The sequence below is a fragment of the Pezoporus wallicus genome, unplaced genomic scaffold (genome assembly GCF_028554395.1).
Source record: "Pezoporus wallicus isolate ANWC-B61680 ecotype Strahan unplaced genomic scaffold, APGP_CSIRO_Pwel_v1 contig_6598, whole genome shotgun sequence".
Classification (NCBI taxonomy): Eukaryota; Metazoa; Chordata; class Aves; order Psittaciformes; family Psittacidae; genus Pezoporus; species Pezoporus wallicus.
In genome coordinates, this window is record NW_026637213.1 from 104,677 (window position 1) to 117,592 (window position 12,916).

The 12,916-nt window shown below is 50.9% G+C and overlaps 1 protein-coding gene across 3 annotated transcripts; it reads right to left on the bottom strand.

Annotated features, from left to right (window-relative positions):
• Positions 1-7,384: 7,384 nt before the first annotated feature.
• Positions 7,385-10,867, bottom strand: COPS7A (COP9 signalosome subunit 7A). Of its 3 annotated transcripts, none has more exons than XM_057404104.1 (8): positions 10,853-10,867; positions 10,559-10,778; positions 10,368-10,443; positions 9,705-9,793; positions 9,428-9,630; positions 8,851-8,956; positions 8,316-8,467; positions 7,385-7,996 (listed from the first exon to the last, which is right to left on the bottom strand). In XM_057404104.1, the coding sequence occupies exons 2-8, from the start codon at positions 10,718-10,720 to the stop codon at positions 7,957-7,959; spliced, it is 828 nt and encodes a 275-aa protein (XP_057260087.1). In that variant the 5' UTR covers positions 10,721-10,778; positions 10,853-10,867; the 3' UTR covers positions 7,385-7,956. The 3 variants fall into 3 exon arrangements, with proteins under 3 accessions (XP_057260087.1, XP_057260089.1, XP_057260088.1); XM_057404106.1 differs by lacking the exon at positions 10,853-10,867 and having other exon boundaries at positions 7,385-7,602; positions 7,931-7,996; positions 10,559-10,790; XM_057404105.1 differs by lacking the exon at positions 10,853-10,867 and having other exon boundaries at positions 7,385-7,651; positions 7,931-7,996; positions 10,559-10,790.
• Positions 10,868-12,916: the final 2,049 nt, after the last annotated feature.

Genomic DNA, 12,916 nt, shown 5'->3' on the forward strand with positions numbered 1-12,916 from the left:
AGAAGGCATTAAACCAGAGCTGGTGAAGCTTTCAGAGGACCGAAGGAATAATTAAAGTGATAAATGATGGAAGAAGATGAAATGCACAGAGCAGTCCATAACTGTTGGTGTGGTGCTTATTCATAAACAGTATTGCTGGCTGCACTGGAAGCAGCAGGACATGCATCTAGGAAAACAAATATAGTCTGTGATCTTCCAAGATGTTGGACTGTTCTCTGGAGGCTCTGGAGGAAACTTTGGAAAATCCACAGTGAATTAAGGGATTGAGAGATGACCAAGGAAATGAATGCTGCTTGCGTAATTCTTCATCTATGGAGATGGGCCACGCTAGGATGCATTAGCCTGTGTTCAGCAGAAAGGGAGGTGAAGTTTCTCCCCTGTATCACAGCAGTGAACCCATTGTGTGAAATCCGATTATACAACACTAAAAAGGACACCAAAGAATAGAAGGACTCGAGAAGGGAGCAACAAGGATGACTTGAAGCCTGGAAACACTGGCTGGCACTACAAGATAACATGAAATCAAGACTTTGGTGCCTGAGCTCATTCCACATGAGCATGGGCTGGTATTACCTATGTGGGAATGAGGCTTCTGACAGTAGAGGGCTCTTGAACCTAGCAGAAAACCTGCTGCTACCTAATGATGGAGCTGGAAATGAGATGCAGACCTTCACGGGAGGGCGATTAGAGCACATCTGGGTTCTCCAGCTCTCACTACTCCAAACCTAGCTGAGATGCCTCAAAGAGAAGTTCGAGAGCAGACACATAGAGGAATGGGATGAGGTCGTTCCTGACCACTTGAGAAGCCAAGTGACGTGGTTATACCTGTCCCTTCAGGCTTTAACATCTATGAATCACTGGGGAAAGCTGGCACCATGCTAGACTGCAGGGGAGGGTGGGAAGAGGAAGAAGAGACCTGGTGACCTGACTGGGACTTCAAAGCACATGGAAGCACAGAAGAGCTGCAGGAACTGGAGCTCTCTGCAGGCACAATGTTGTTCTGGGGAAACAAACGTGCAGTTCCATGGGGCAGGACTGAAAAATCCCACTGGGAAATGCCAGTCCCATGGCACTGAATCCAGTGCTGAAGAACAACAGGATTTAATGCAGACCTCAATACAGGGTCTAGGTTAAAATCTTGTTTGATTTTACAACTTTTTCCTACCTGTCTACAAAACACTCTAAAATGCTTGGGTTGTTTTTTGTTGTGTTTTTTTTTTTTTTTTAAATCCCTTTCTTAAATGTAACTTTTTATTTTTCCTCCTGGGAATTTTCTTTTTTAAAGACATCAAAAAATGTCTCGGTGAGGAAACTCCACTGAGGTTATTACTAGTTCTGCTATCTCCTCACATCTACCTGGTTTGGCTGCCTGGGTTTAAGAAATCCTGAGGGTGTTTAATACAAACTTAGGGGGGGGCTACAAAGGAAGATAAACAAGGAGGTACAAAGGAAGGGAAATAGAATAGACATTGCCTGCCTCCAACTGCTGGTGCCTTACTGATCCGGGGTAAGGTGGAAGTAGAGGTACCGGCCTCATGGTATCCATCCTTTACTGGTAAGGGAAAAGGAGAACAAAGATTGCAAAAAGTGCATAAGAAAATAAATAAAACCCAGAGACAGTGCCAAATCGGATGTGGGTATTGCACAGGAGGATGGAGGTGGCCTTGTGGGTGTCAGGAAGAGCAAAGGGACTCTCTCAGTTGACTCTGTTAGTCTACTTTGTGCTATTAACGCTAAAGTGAGTAGCACAAAGTAAAAGGGGAAAGGCACACAGGACCCAAGATCAAGACTTTCTCAGCTGTAAACTGAAGCCACTCTGATTGTAAACAGCAGAAGACAAGAAAGACTCAGGGTCACCAGTGGATCATATAATAACTAAGCACCTGCTGAGGCACAGAGGAGCAGACGCACACAGTCCTGGAGGCATTTCTGGTAGCTGTAGATGTGCGTTGCTGTTGCTGTGCAAGATGCTGGTCAGACTTCACCTGTGGAAAAGAGCTGTGCTTAAGAAAGCTTAATTTGAAGTGCAGGTAGGAGCAAGCTTGTAGGATAGCCTGCAAGCTAGGGAGAGCTCACAGTGCATGAGGGGACTGGTTTGGTTAGTTCAGCAAAGTGAAGTCTATACTCAAGGGAAATAAACAGCAGGGAGGAAGAACAGCTTGAGCAAAAGCTGCACTGGCACCGGCACAAGAGAACTCAAAGGGGCTGGGGCTTCACTTATGCCTTGGAACAGGAGGGTGTGAAATTGCTTTTAGCACACACACAGACACACACAGACACACACACACACACACACACACACACACACAATTGCTAGAGTGATTCTGGATGTTCTTGTTACCTGTATGATGGTCACGGCTCCTGAATCCAGCTGATGTTTCAGTATCTATTGAACTCATTGCAACGTGAATACAATTGCACATTGCACAGGGAATTCCTACAAATGGACTCCTTTCCCTGGCAGAGCCTGCCACCAGCAAAGGAGGGAGGCACAAATCCAGACCCATTCCACTCTGCGCTGGCAGGGATGCTCCTGGAAAACTGCAGCAGTCCCAAAGAGAGACACCCAAAGGGTGGGTGGGTGTCTGAGGAACCACGAAAGAAAGCAAGTGGCATTTTCTGAGTATTGCGGCTAAGCAGTGACTGATACTAGGAAAAGGGATGAGGAAAGAAGAGCCCTGCAGATGGAGCAGGGACAGCTGTTGAGAGGATGGCAGGGAGGAAAAGGGGTCATAGAAGGAAAATGAGCAGCTATTCTAGGGCATAATCAGGAGACAAGAAGGATGTCAGTGATCTCAGCGATGCGTTTGCAGCTGCTGACATGGACCGTGGGATTCTTCTGACTACCCTACAGAGCCAGGACCTCATCCCAGCAGGGCTGGTCCAGCCGTGGCAAGGGACAGGCACAACCCTCAGCAGCTGCTGTTGGCAGGGAGCCCTTGAGAGAAGGCATGGCCCCACGGGAAGCAGAGCAGGGCACACATCCGTCTGTGTTCATTCATGCAACAGAGCAGACTGCCAGGTACCCGCCTTCCCCAGCAAACCTTCAGAGGGGAGGTGAGCCGATGCCTTTCCGTGTGAAGCCCTGGGGGACCACACTGCCACATGGACATCCCACAGAAGGGGAGCACGGCATCACCGTGACATCTGCAGCACCCCAGCACGCACTCCTCAGCTGGCACTGGGGACCTGCGGGAGGATGCAGGCAGTGGGTATGTGTCCTGCTGCTGGGCAGAGGGAGGGCTGCCATCACCCCAGACCAGCCTGGGGAAACCTCTGTCATGAGACACCCTCCTTCCCCAGCCAGCAGGGCCCAGCACAAAGGAGCCCTGGTAACATTTGACAGAGACTCTGGTACACACCAGCCCGTCCAGTCATCAAACACCAAACCCTCCCATGTGTCTCCTCTGGGGAGCAGGGGCAAGGGCAGCCTCAGCAACCCCAGTAACCAACACGCTGGCTCTCTGAGGGGAGCCTTGCTGAGGGCCGTTAAGCACAAAGCCCACCTCTCCCTCCAAAGGTCCCTCAGCACAAAGCACTGGAGGATGGGGAGACCTTGGGACCAGGGTGCTTGCCTGCTGGGTACGCTTCCCCCACTCACCAAGTAGAGCTGGGCACCGCAGCAGTGCATGGTGCCTGACACCCCCACCACAGCAGAAACTATGCCCCAGTAATGCAGTAAGAAGAAATTACCCTCATTACCCCAGCTAAGAATCCGTGGGTACCTCTTGGCACCGGATGGCCAGAGGCTGGCAAAAGTCAGACACCAATGATGAACCCATTCAGGTTGTGTCCTGCTTCCTCCCTGTCCTCAATCCAGGTGTGCAAGCCAAATATCCAAAGAGGATGTTGCAATGAATCACTGCACAAGTCATGACACTTTCCATGCTAGGGCTGGCAGGCCTCCTGCTCTTCAAGCTGGGACCAACATTTCTCCATACCTTTTCTTCTGCAATCCCCTAAACCTCATTCCTTGGCTTAGGTTGTCTTGTGTCCAGGTGTTTCTATTCTGCTCTACTCAGGCTCTGCTTATCAGCCTTTTCTTTAGGATAAAACAGGGTTAAAACACAAAGATGTTTAAAATTAAAATGCAAACTAATAATAATAATGATGCTCAGTACTCAGCTCTCTCTTGCCATCTTCAAAGTGATTTATAAATGTTAACTAATGAATTAATCTTCACATCTCTGACTGAAATTCAGCATTACAGCTGAAGTGAGCAGGAAAACAAACTGTGGTTTTCAGATGAAGGGCAAAGGGAAACCTGTGCTCCTGCCCTCTGTTTGCCATCTGACAAAGCAATCTGCAGCAGTAGTTTCATTCTGCACTGCACACCTCTCTTTTATTTTTCAACCATACCAAAGGTCTGAAGGCATCTGATGTGCTACCTCCTGCTGCTTGCTTTTTTTTTTTTTTCAATGGAGGTCTTAAAAGGTGTTCCCTTTGAAAAGTGAGCAAAATGGGAGAGCTGTGCAGATGCCCCTCAGTCAAGTACGTTTGATCCCAAACTCTTCTGAAATCCACAACACAACCGCCTTGAGAGGGGCGAATAAGAAGATGGGAAGGGGGAGCAAGGCCAACGGCAGCACGTGGCAAATGCCACTACTGGAGAGTGGAGCTGAACCTCGGAGAGGAGCGCAAGCCAGATGCTGCAAAATGAGGTTATGGCAGATGGATGCAGCAGATTCGTGCTGACTGTGGTTTAGCCGTGAAGAGCCTGGGGCTTCAGCACAGCCTAGGGCTGGTGTGGTGAGTCCCTGCAGGACCCCGTGTTGGTCCACACCGATTGCTCATGGGGTTTTGTACTCAGTGTGTGTACAGAGCTCAGGTACTGCTCCGCCTTCCCATGCACTGTGCAGGGCACTCACACAGCTGGCATGGAAATCTCAGTGCTGGCTCAGGGATGCTTCCAACTCTACTCCCAGCATTTGCAGCCCAGATTTAAACTGTGAATTCAGGGTATTTAAAAAGACCCTTCGTGCCCGATAGCCACAGTGCAATTAAAGAGAGGGAAGCCCAACAGGTCAGAGGAGAGCCACGGTGCTTGGGACAAAGAGCTGTTGTGGCTGTTCTTATTCAGCAACAGGACTCTTATGGGGCACAGACATCCTTCTCCGTTAATAGTAACTTCAACTCCCTGGTCCCTGTTATAGCCACCATTCCAGCCCAGCTCCCACTGGACCACAGCTGGTGGTTAGGACACATACTTTGTCCAGCTCCTTGGCTCCATCCCAAGCAGATTCTCCTCACTCCTTCATATCACACCTCAACAGCTTTGCAAGCAGCTCCTCTTTCAACGGGCATGACGTGCCAGACATTTGGCAGGTGCTTGGGGCTTGCCAGGTACCACCTCTTCTGCTGGCACTTGCCTTCCAAGGGAGTGCTAGAATCTGATGTGCATGGACCTTATTGCTTCTCACAATCACAAACACAGCAAGCACAGTGACTTTCTTCACTGAGAGAAACAGATGAAGGTGATGTGGTGCAGAGGGAGGAAGTCTCAATGTAATTTAAACAAAAGCTGGAAGTGTTGTCACAATCCCTTCCCTGCAACTTACGTACAACAGGACTCATCGAGTAGACTCTATTGCTGCCAATCAGTCAGACCGCTCTAGAAGGGTGTCCTGGGTTCAGCAGTAGCAGTCGTTTTTCTCCTCCTTGGTAGCTGGTGCAGTGCTGTGTTTTGACTTTCGGCCTGGGAACAGAACTGATAACAAGGATGTTTTGGTTTGGCCAAGGACTTTGTGAGCCTCATGCTCTGCCAGGGAAGAGGGGAAGCCGGGAGGAAGCAGAGGCAGGACACCTGACCCAAACTGACCAAAGAGGTATTCCATACCACAGCACATCATGCCCAGGATGTAACTGAGAGTTACCTGAAAGGGCTGGTAGACTGCAGGGTTGGAGGAGGTATCAGTCACTGCTTGGTCGGGCTGGGGGGGGTGAGTTATTGGTTGGCTGGTGCTGAGGTGTTGTGTTCTCTTCCCTTGTTATTTCCTTCATCATTGGTGGTAGCAGCAGTGATTTGTGTTATACCTTAGTTACTAAACCGTTCTTATCTCAACCAGTGGGAGTTGCATTCTTTTCGATCCTCCTCTCCATCCCTCCAGGAGTAGGGGGAGGGAAAAAAAGGGGGGAGTGAGTGAACGAATTACCTGACTGGGTTCAAACCACGACAAAGGGTTAAGACAGCCCTGGCTCAGTTGCCCCCTCATGTGCTCCTGCAGCCAGATTTGCACCTCTCCGCTGTACAGCTTTATGCTAGACCTCTCCCAATTGGCACTTCTCTGCAGAGGACTACAGCTAAAGCCTCAAACAGGTGAGTTGCTGTAGCTCTTAGAGACCTCAGCCAATAAGAGCAGCTACCCTGGGACAGCTTGGTATAGCCCTGCCCAGCAGAGCCAGCTGGTGTGTCCTGCCTTGTGACTACACACACAGAAGGAAGCTGCTTCAAACCTGGATGAATTCATGGGTTCAGGTGACAGGGCTTCCCACCCAGCATCAGAGCTGTGACAGCAGCCTGGAATTAGTAAACAGCAATATTGCACAAATCAGCACTTGGGGGCGGTCGATATTGCGATGGCATCACACCCGGCTACCGCTGCAACAAGCACCATCTCACCCGCCTCCCCACAGCCTGAGCAAGGCTCCTACTGACACTGCCTCATCTCCAGCTCTCACCTGCCTGCACTGAGAGCTGACCCAGGGGGAAAACTCAGCCAGACCAGTGAAATACAGAGTCAGGGAATCCATTTTAGCATTGGCACAAGGAAAGAGGCGGACCCAAGCAGGGGTGGGAGGCACAGTGGCAATTCACACCAGTGTACACCCTCACTGACCAGCAGTCTGACCCTTGTGTCTGACGCAGCTTCAAGCCAGGCTCAAGGATGTAGCCTCTGGATAACCTGCTGGGTTTCCTGGGCATCTCCCAGGAGCCACTTTCATTACAACTTGTTTCAGCCAGGCTCCAGCATTGCCCAAAAGCAATCAACACCCAAACATCAATACTATGCAACCTCAGCCAGATGGCATGGACTCTGGTAGCTTTAACTCTACTGGCCAAGTCCCCACGTCACTTTTCATTTTCCCCTCAGTCTCAGCACTGTCCTCTGGGACTACCTGAAAAGCTGCATGTTCTTCTGACCATTCCTGGTGCAAATCAATCACCCAACTCTTTAAATAAAATTTATGATTCATTCCTGATTTATGGACTCTCATCCCAGCACAGCTACCCTGGCATTGCCCTTGGAAAAGGAAGTGAATGTTTTCAGGATATATCAACCAGAAACAGGACAGAGGCTTTCAATATCATGACTTAATTTTGGAACATCCAGAATCAGTATACAAGACAAAGAGACACCACTACAGGAGCAGAAGTTTGTACAGATTATGTCCATAGAGCTATATTTTTATTGTTTTATATATATTTATCATATATTTATGTATTTTTAAAAGAATCCCTTCAAAACCTACCCTCCCACCCAGCAAAACAAAGATTAAACAATCAAAGATGGCAGCTGCATCCTGGAGCAAAGTATCCCAGGGGTCTCAGAGCCAAAATGATTGCTGAGCACCAGTACACTCTTTCCAAGCTTCTGTGATGCCCTGTGGGTGCAACGGTGACTGACAGGGTTTTATGGCTCTTTAAATTGACCTGTCAGAAGACAGGGAGAGAGAAAGAGAGAAACACATGGCCGAGGCGATGGGGGCTGGAGTGGTAGGGGAAACAGCAACACAAACAACTGGAAGCTTTGAATGTGAAATGCTGTGATGAAAAGGAGAGGTATGCTGCCTGGAAAGCCAGTAAAGAAGATAGGAAAGAGAACAAACATGCAGGAGAATTAGGTGGCAAGATGTATCTCAGAGAAGAGCTCAGAAGCATCACGCTTGGGACCTTTGTTACCCCTCCATCCCCCATCTCTCTTCCTCTCACCCTCCCAGTTGTGAAGGGAGATCCAACTAGTTTGATTTAGACCAAATCTTTGCGCTGCCCCGCAGCCTGTGGAGAGAGGAAAGAAAAACAATCAGGATGGACACTCAGGCTGATCTCCAACTTCCTTTTCTAAATGCACACAAAGGGCAAAAGGAGAACACAAGGAAGGCTTATGAACTCTGCTTCAGATCAAGAACTACATAGATTTCCCCTCAACTGAGAAGGAGAAAAGATCAGCTGGGACTACACCTCTGACCATCACTTGTCCAGAGAGCAGACGCCTGCAGTCAGAAGCCTCACTGCTCTGAAACAGGGCTCCCCTCAGCTCACCTCCTGAGCACATACACACGCAGAGTGGCTCTGTTTATCTGCCCCCACTCCTCACCCTTTGGCTTTCGAAGTCTTCTTGCTGGCCTGGCGCTGGTTGGTGCCAGGGGCCGGCTCCCTGAGCTCTGTTAGGTGCTGTTCTGGGTCCTGGGATGTGGCTGCTGCAGCAGCGGCTGTTGTCACTTTAATGGTCTTCTTCAGGTTTGCCACCTGCAGCAATAGAGAAGCAAGAACCAAGGAATTTCCCAAGGTATTTAGTTTGTTTTGTTGTTGTGATTTTTTTGTTGGGAAGTAGCTGGGGGTGAGGGAAGAGGACGGTTGGGTTGGTTTGTTTGGGTTTTTTTAAGCCAAGTTCTGGAGTTCCGAGCTGCAAGCTCAGGTCAAACAAAAGAGCTAACAGCTGCCCAGACCCCTGCACTGCAGAGGAATGTTACACCAATTCAGGACTCTTACTCAGGCATGGTGCCCCAGGCTGGTCTGGCCTAGGGAAAAGGTAATGCCTTACTTGAGCAAAGCCTGTAACAACCACAGGGTACTGGTTCCAGTTATTTTAAAGCGAGGGGCACTGGCTGCTCCCTCCTCATCCCACTCACCTCACTCTCTATCTGCTGCTTCAGTGCCAGCTGCTGCTCTTTATGCTGGTTGGCCCGGCTAACCTGCTCCTCAATGCCCGACAAGACAACCTCACAGCCCTGGCACCTGCAGAGAAGATGTGGAACTGAAAAGGCCACGTAATTTACAGGGCATAGAAAGAGACGTGAAAGATGGCAGCTTTCAACTCTAGAGGCCAAAAAGACTAGAAGGTGTCAGCTACACCACTCAGGGAGGACACGGGAGCAAGAGCCCAATCTCATAATGTGTGTAGTGACATTACTACCTGGGAGGGGGAGAGAGAACAGGGCGACACTAGCTTAGGAAATGCAGGCTCAGAAAGCCTCCTGCCAGCAGCCAGGACTGTGCAAAGGTTGCTGCAGTCTCATCACCCCTCTAGCCACAAACAGAGGAATCTGGAAAATTACTTTTGGAAAATTACTTTCCATTAGTATGGGAAAGGCAACCAAGTAGGCCACTTACAACAGTACCCCCCAGCAACACACAGAGGACCCGGGGAAGCCACCGGCCACTCCTGCAACCATTTTTGGGTGTTAGTATTGGGGGCTTCCTCCTCACCACTCCTGCAATGTGCGGGTGATGGTGCTTAGCTCCTCCCTCCGGATGTCCCTCCCAATGCTGTAATCCACCTCCAGGCGCTGGTTCCGCTGATCCAAGCTCCCTCGCAGCACATCTGCATACACGGCCTCGATCACAAGGTCCTCCAGTTGCCGGACGTTCTTCAGCTGTAACTGCTCCAGCAGCACCGAGTAGGGGATGCACTGTGGAAACACGGTGGTAACTAGCATGAGGTCATCCAGTGGAAGGGGAAACTGGGGAAAAATAGGGCCACTACCTTGATCTTGGCAGCCAGAGTGACGACTGACAGGTGCCTTAGTTTGTTCTTCTGAGCCTCTGTCAAGGGAGGGAGGTTTGCTGCTTCAGCTATTGGCAGGGGAAAGAACAGGGTATAAGAATTTATGCCTCTTTATCCATTTCCCAGTCCTTCACAGAAGGATCTGCACCATACCTGTTTCTTAAGGCATATGCACACCAATCCCCCAAGTGATGCTTCATCTTGCCAAACCATCCCCATTAATTCTCTGCTCAAAAGACCTTTTCCGAGCAGCCTTCCTCCCCTCAGCCTCAAGACATCCTCTCTACCTGTCCTGTGCCTTATTTATGTGGGTCTGCACATCCCAGAGGATCCCCGAGTCTTTCCCCTCAAAAACGCCTTTGTCAAGACGTTCTTCGAAGCTCCGCACTCCGCTGGCAAACGCCAGCATTAATTACTGCCAGTGCTATTAATTACTACCCCAGTGGTCTGCAGCCCAAGCCGCGGCCAGGCGTGTGCCGTAGCGCTGGAGGCACGGCCCTGGCCGCAGAGGAGGCAGGCTGAGCGAGAGCCTACAAGGCCCCGTGGCTCTGGCACGGGTTCCGCACCGAAGGACCACCCCCCCCCCAGGCCGGGGTGAATCGCGCTGTGCCCCCGCCGCCGCGGGGCCGGGCCGGGCCTCACCCAGGTAGTCCGCGTAGGTGCCGTAGGCGAAGATGGTCAGGAGGCGGAAGACGGGGGAGAACTCGCTGTCGGCCAACTGCGGGGACACACGGTCAGGCTCCGCCGCGCTCCGGGCCGGGCCGCGCGCAGGGCCCGGCGGGCCTGCCGCCCGGTGCGGGCCGCGCCGCGCCATGGGGCCTGCCCGGTCTCACCTCCCGGACGGCGGGCATGTCCAGCAGCTCCCCGAAAACGTAGATGCCCGGCGCCTCCAGCACCTGGTGGATGAGGCTGGCGAGGGCGGCGCCGCGGGCCGCCTTGGCCAACAGGAGGAACTGCTCCTGGCTCTGCCCCGTCACCTTCCCCTCGGCCGCCATAGCGCTGTCGCCGCCCCCCGCGGGGCTCGGGCCTCGCCGCGGTCGCCCTCACGCAGGCCTCAGCCCCCGCCCCGCCACTGCTGCTCTGTGGCACCGCAAGCGCAGAGCGGCCGCTTCCGGGTGCTAACGCTGCCCGGCCCCGCCTCCGACTGGCAGAGACAGCGGCAGGACCCGCCTCCGCTGCTTCCCCATTGGCAGCCCAGAAGGACGAGTGGCGTGGTGGGCCCGGCGCTAGGACGCCCCCTTCCGGCCGGGGTGTGCGCCGCCGGCTGGAGCGGTGTGCTGCAGCCGCGTGTGCCAGCCCCGCGTTTGTGAGTCTGTCCGCAGGTGTTGGTGAATATCTGCTCTTTATCTGTCCTGTGTCAACATAACCGGTGAGGAAAGAGACACACTAATGCATGGCACCATCTTTTGTCTGTTTCACTGGCACCACACCAGAATGAAGAGGTGCACCAAATACCTTGTGTGTGTGCCTACACGGGCTTTGCTCTGCTTTCACACGGTTCAGATCTCGCTATTTTGGGCAGTGTTTTGGGGATATGTAAATGTAAAAGATCTTATGCTGCAAAGCACCGTACTTGGGTATTTAAACGATGCATTTCGTCAATCCCCGCATGCATCCCCGCCTCTACAGCATTCATTCTTATGGAAAAATTGCTTTACTACCTGCTGAATCATTAACCATCGCACTTGTCAAGAAATTCATCCCTGGTGCAGGCAGGGCATGGCCATAAAAAGATAGTTTAAACACTTCACAAGGATAGAAATGTTTATGGTGTATTTTAAGTATCTCTTCGTGGGCAAATGACTTAGTGTAATGCGATCAAAGGCATCACCAAGGGCACGCTTCCTTCTGCTACGTGAAAGAGCTGTTTTTAGAATGATGGGACTAAAAAGTGGGGGTCATTTTGGGAAATAAAAACCCCTTCCTAGTTTTCCTTGTCTTGTGTAAATCATGCGGTAGGTGGAACTGAGTTGTGAGTGGGACTGGGAGGAGCGCAGTCACAAACACTCGTTTTGATATGCAGTATTTAAACTGTTTGGCCAAGAGTTTCCAATCCAGCCCCAACCTCATGGCTTGCTCCTTTATAAATGAGCATTGCTTTTCCATGAAAGCAGAGGAGGCAACACACTGAGGGGAGCCCATACCATGCACAGGCAACATGTTTTGAGCATGTTAAAATCCTAGTGCTGCCAGGACAAGTTTGCACTCTTGCCCATGATTGTCAGCAAGAGAATCGGTCTTCAGCTTGATCAGTTTAGCATGTAATTAAAGGCAGTTGACTTGAGCTTTGCCAGACTTCTGTAAGCGTAACATCTTGAAATAAGCATAACATCTTGAAATATTCATCTGGGTAAAGTCTAAGTTTGTTAAGGTTTTACTTGCCAGTATCAACAACTCTCTTCTTGCTGCTTGCTTTGACTCTAGCTCTTCTCACACAGCTGCTGTGGCTGAGTTGTGGAGAAGGCTCCTTTGGGGGTACGGTACAATTTTAGAGCTAGAAAATAGAACCCATGGCTGCCTTGGGGAGTTAGGCCATTGTGTCTCCCAATGAGAGGTTAATCCAAGTTCATTTGAACAGCCATATGTATTGTCCTTGCCCCTCTTCAGGGTCCCTTCAGTCCCTGAGGCTCCTTCAATGCTTGGTCTCCACACTGAGGCTGCTGACAGGAGGGAGCAGTGTGGACAGCGATGGAAAACTGAACTTCTAGTGTTAATGGTCATGCCACAACAATTAGGCAGATGTCCCTCAAAACTAATTCCAGGCAGAAGGAGAAAAATGGCTCTGAGTGCCTGGGCCGGGGAGGCAAACAGGGGAAGGCACCCATACCCTCAGCCCTCGTCCGATAGAGCACGTTTTCATTTACATCCTCTGATGCCCCCTTAGCTTTGGGATGTTTCAGTCTCATTTGCCTCCAAAATCTAGAGCTGAGCAAAAAGGCTTCCCTGGTCAGCTTTTGTATTATCTCTTGTAGAAAAGTGCCCAAACCCACTGGTTCAGGGCACTGTCAGAAGCTGTCTGGCCTTGGGTCCTCACTGAATGAGTTGGTAAGGACCATTGCAGTTGGTGGGGTAAACGTCTCTGAGACACTTTTTACCTAAGAGACACGTCTTCAGGACATGCTGAAGGTCATGGTGGCCAGGGGAGCAGGGAAAGGCTGTCAGTCCCTGTTCTCGGAGGTAGCAAGGTCTGG

Excerpts from the sequence above, each read along its gene's own strand:
- COPS7A (XM_057404104.1), bottom strand. The coding sequence starts at position 10,720 with ATGGCGGCCGAGGGGAAGGTGACGGGGCAGAGCCAGGAGCAGTTCCTC. Across the intron at positions 10,444-10,558 it reads ACATGCCCGCCGTCCGGGAG|TTGGCCGACAGCGAGTTCTC; the intron begins GTGAGACCGGGC and ends GTGTCCCCGCAG. Across the intron at positions 9,631-9,704 it reads CTCTGGCTGCCAAGATCAAG|TGCATCCCCTACTCGGTGCT; the intron begins GTAGTGGCCCTA and ends GTGTTTCCACAG.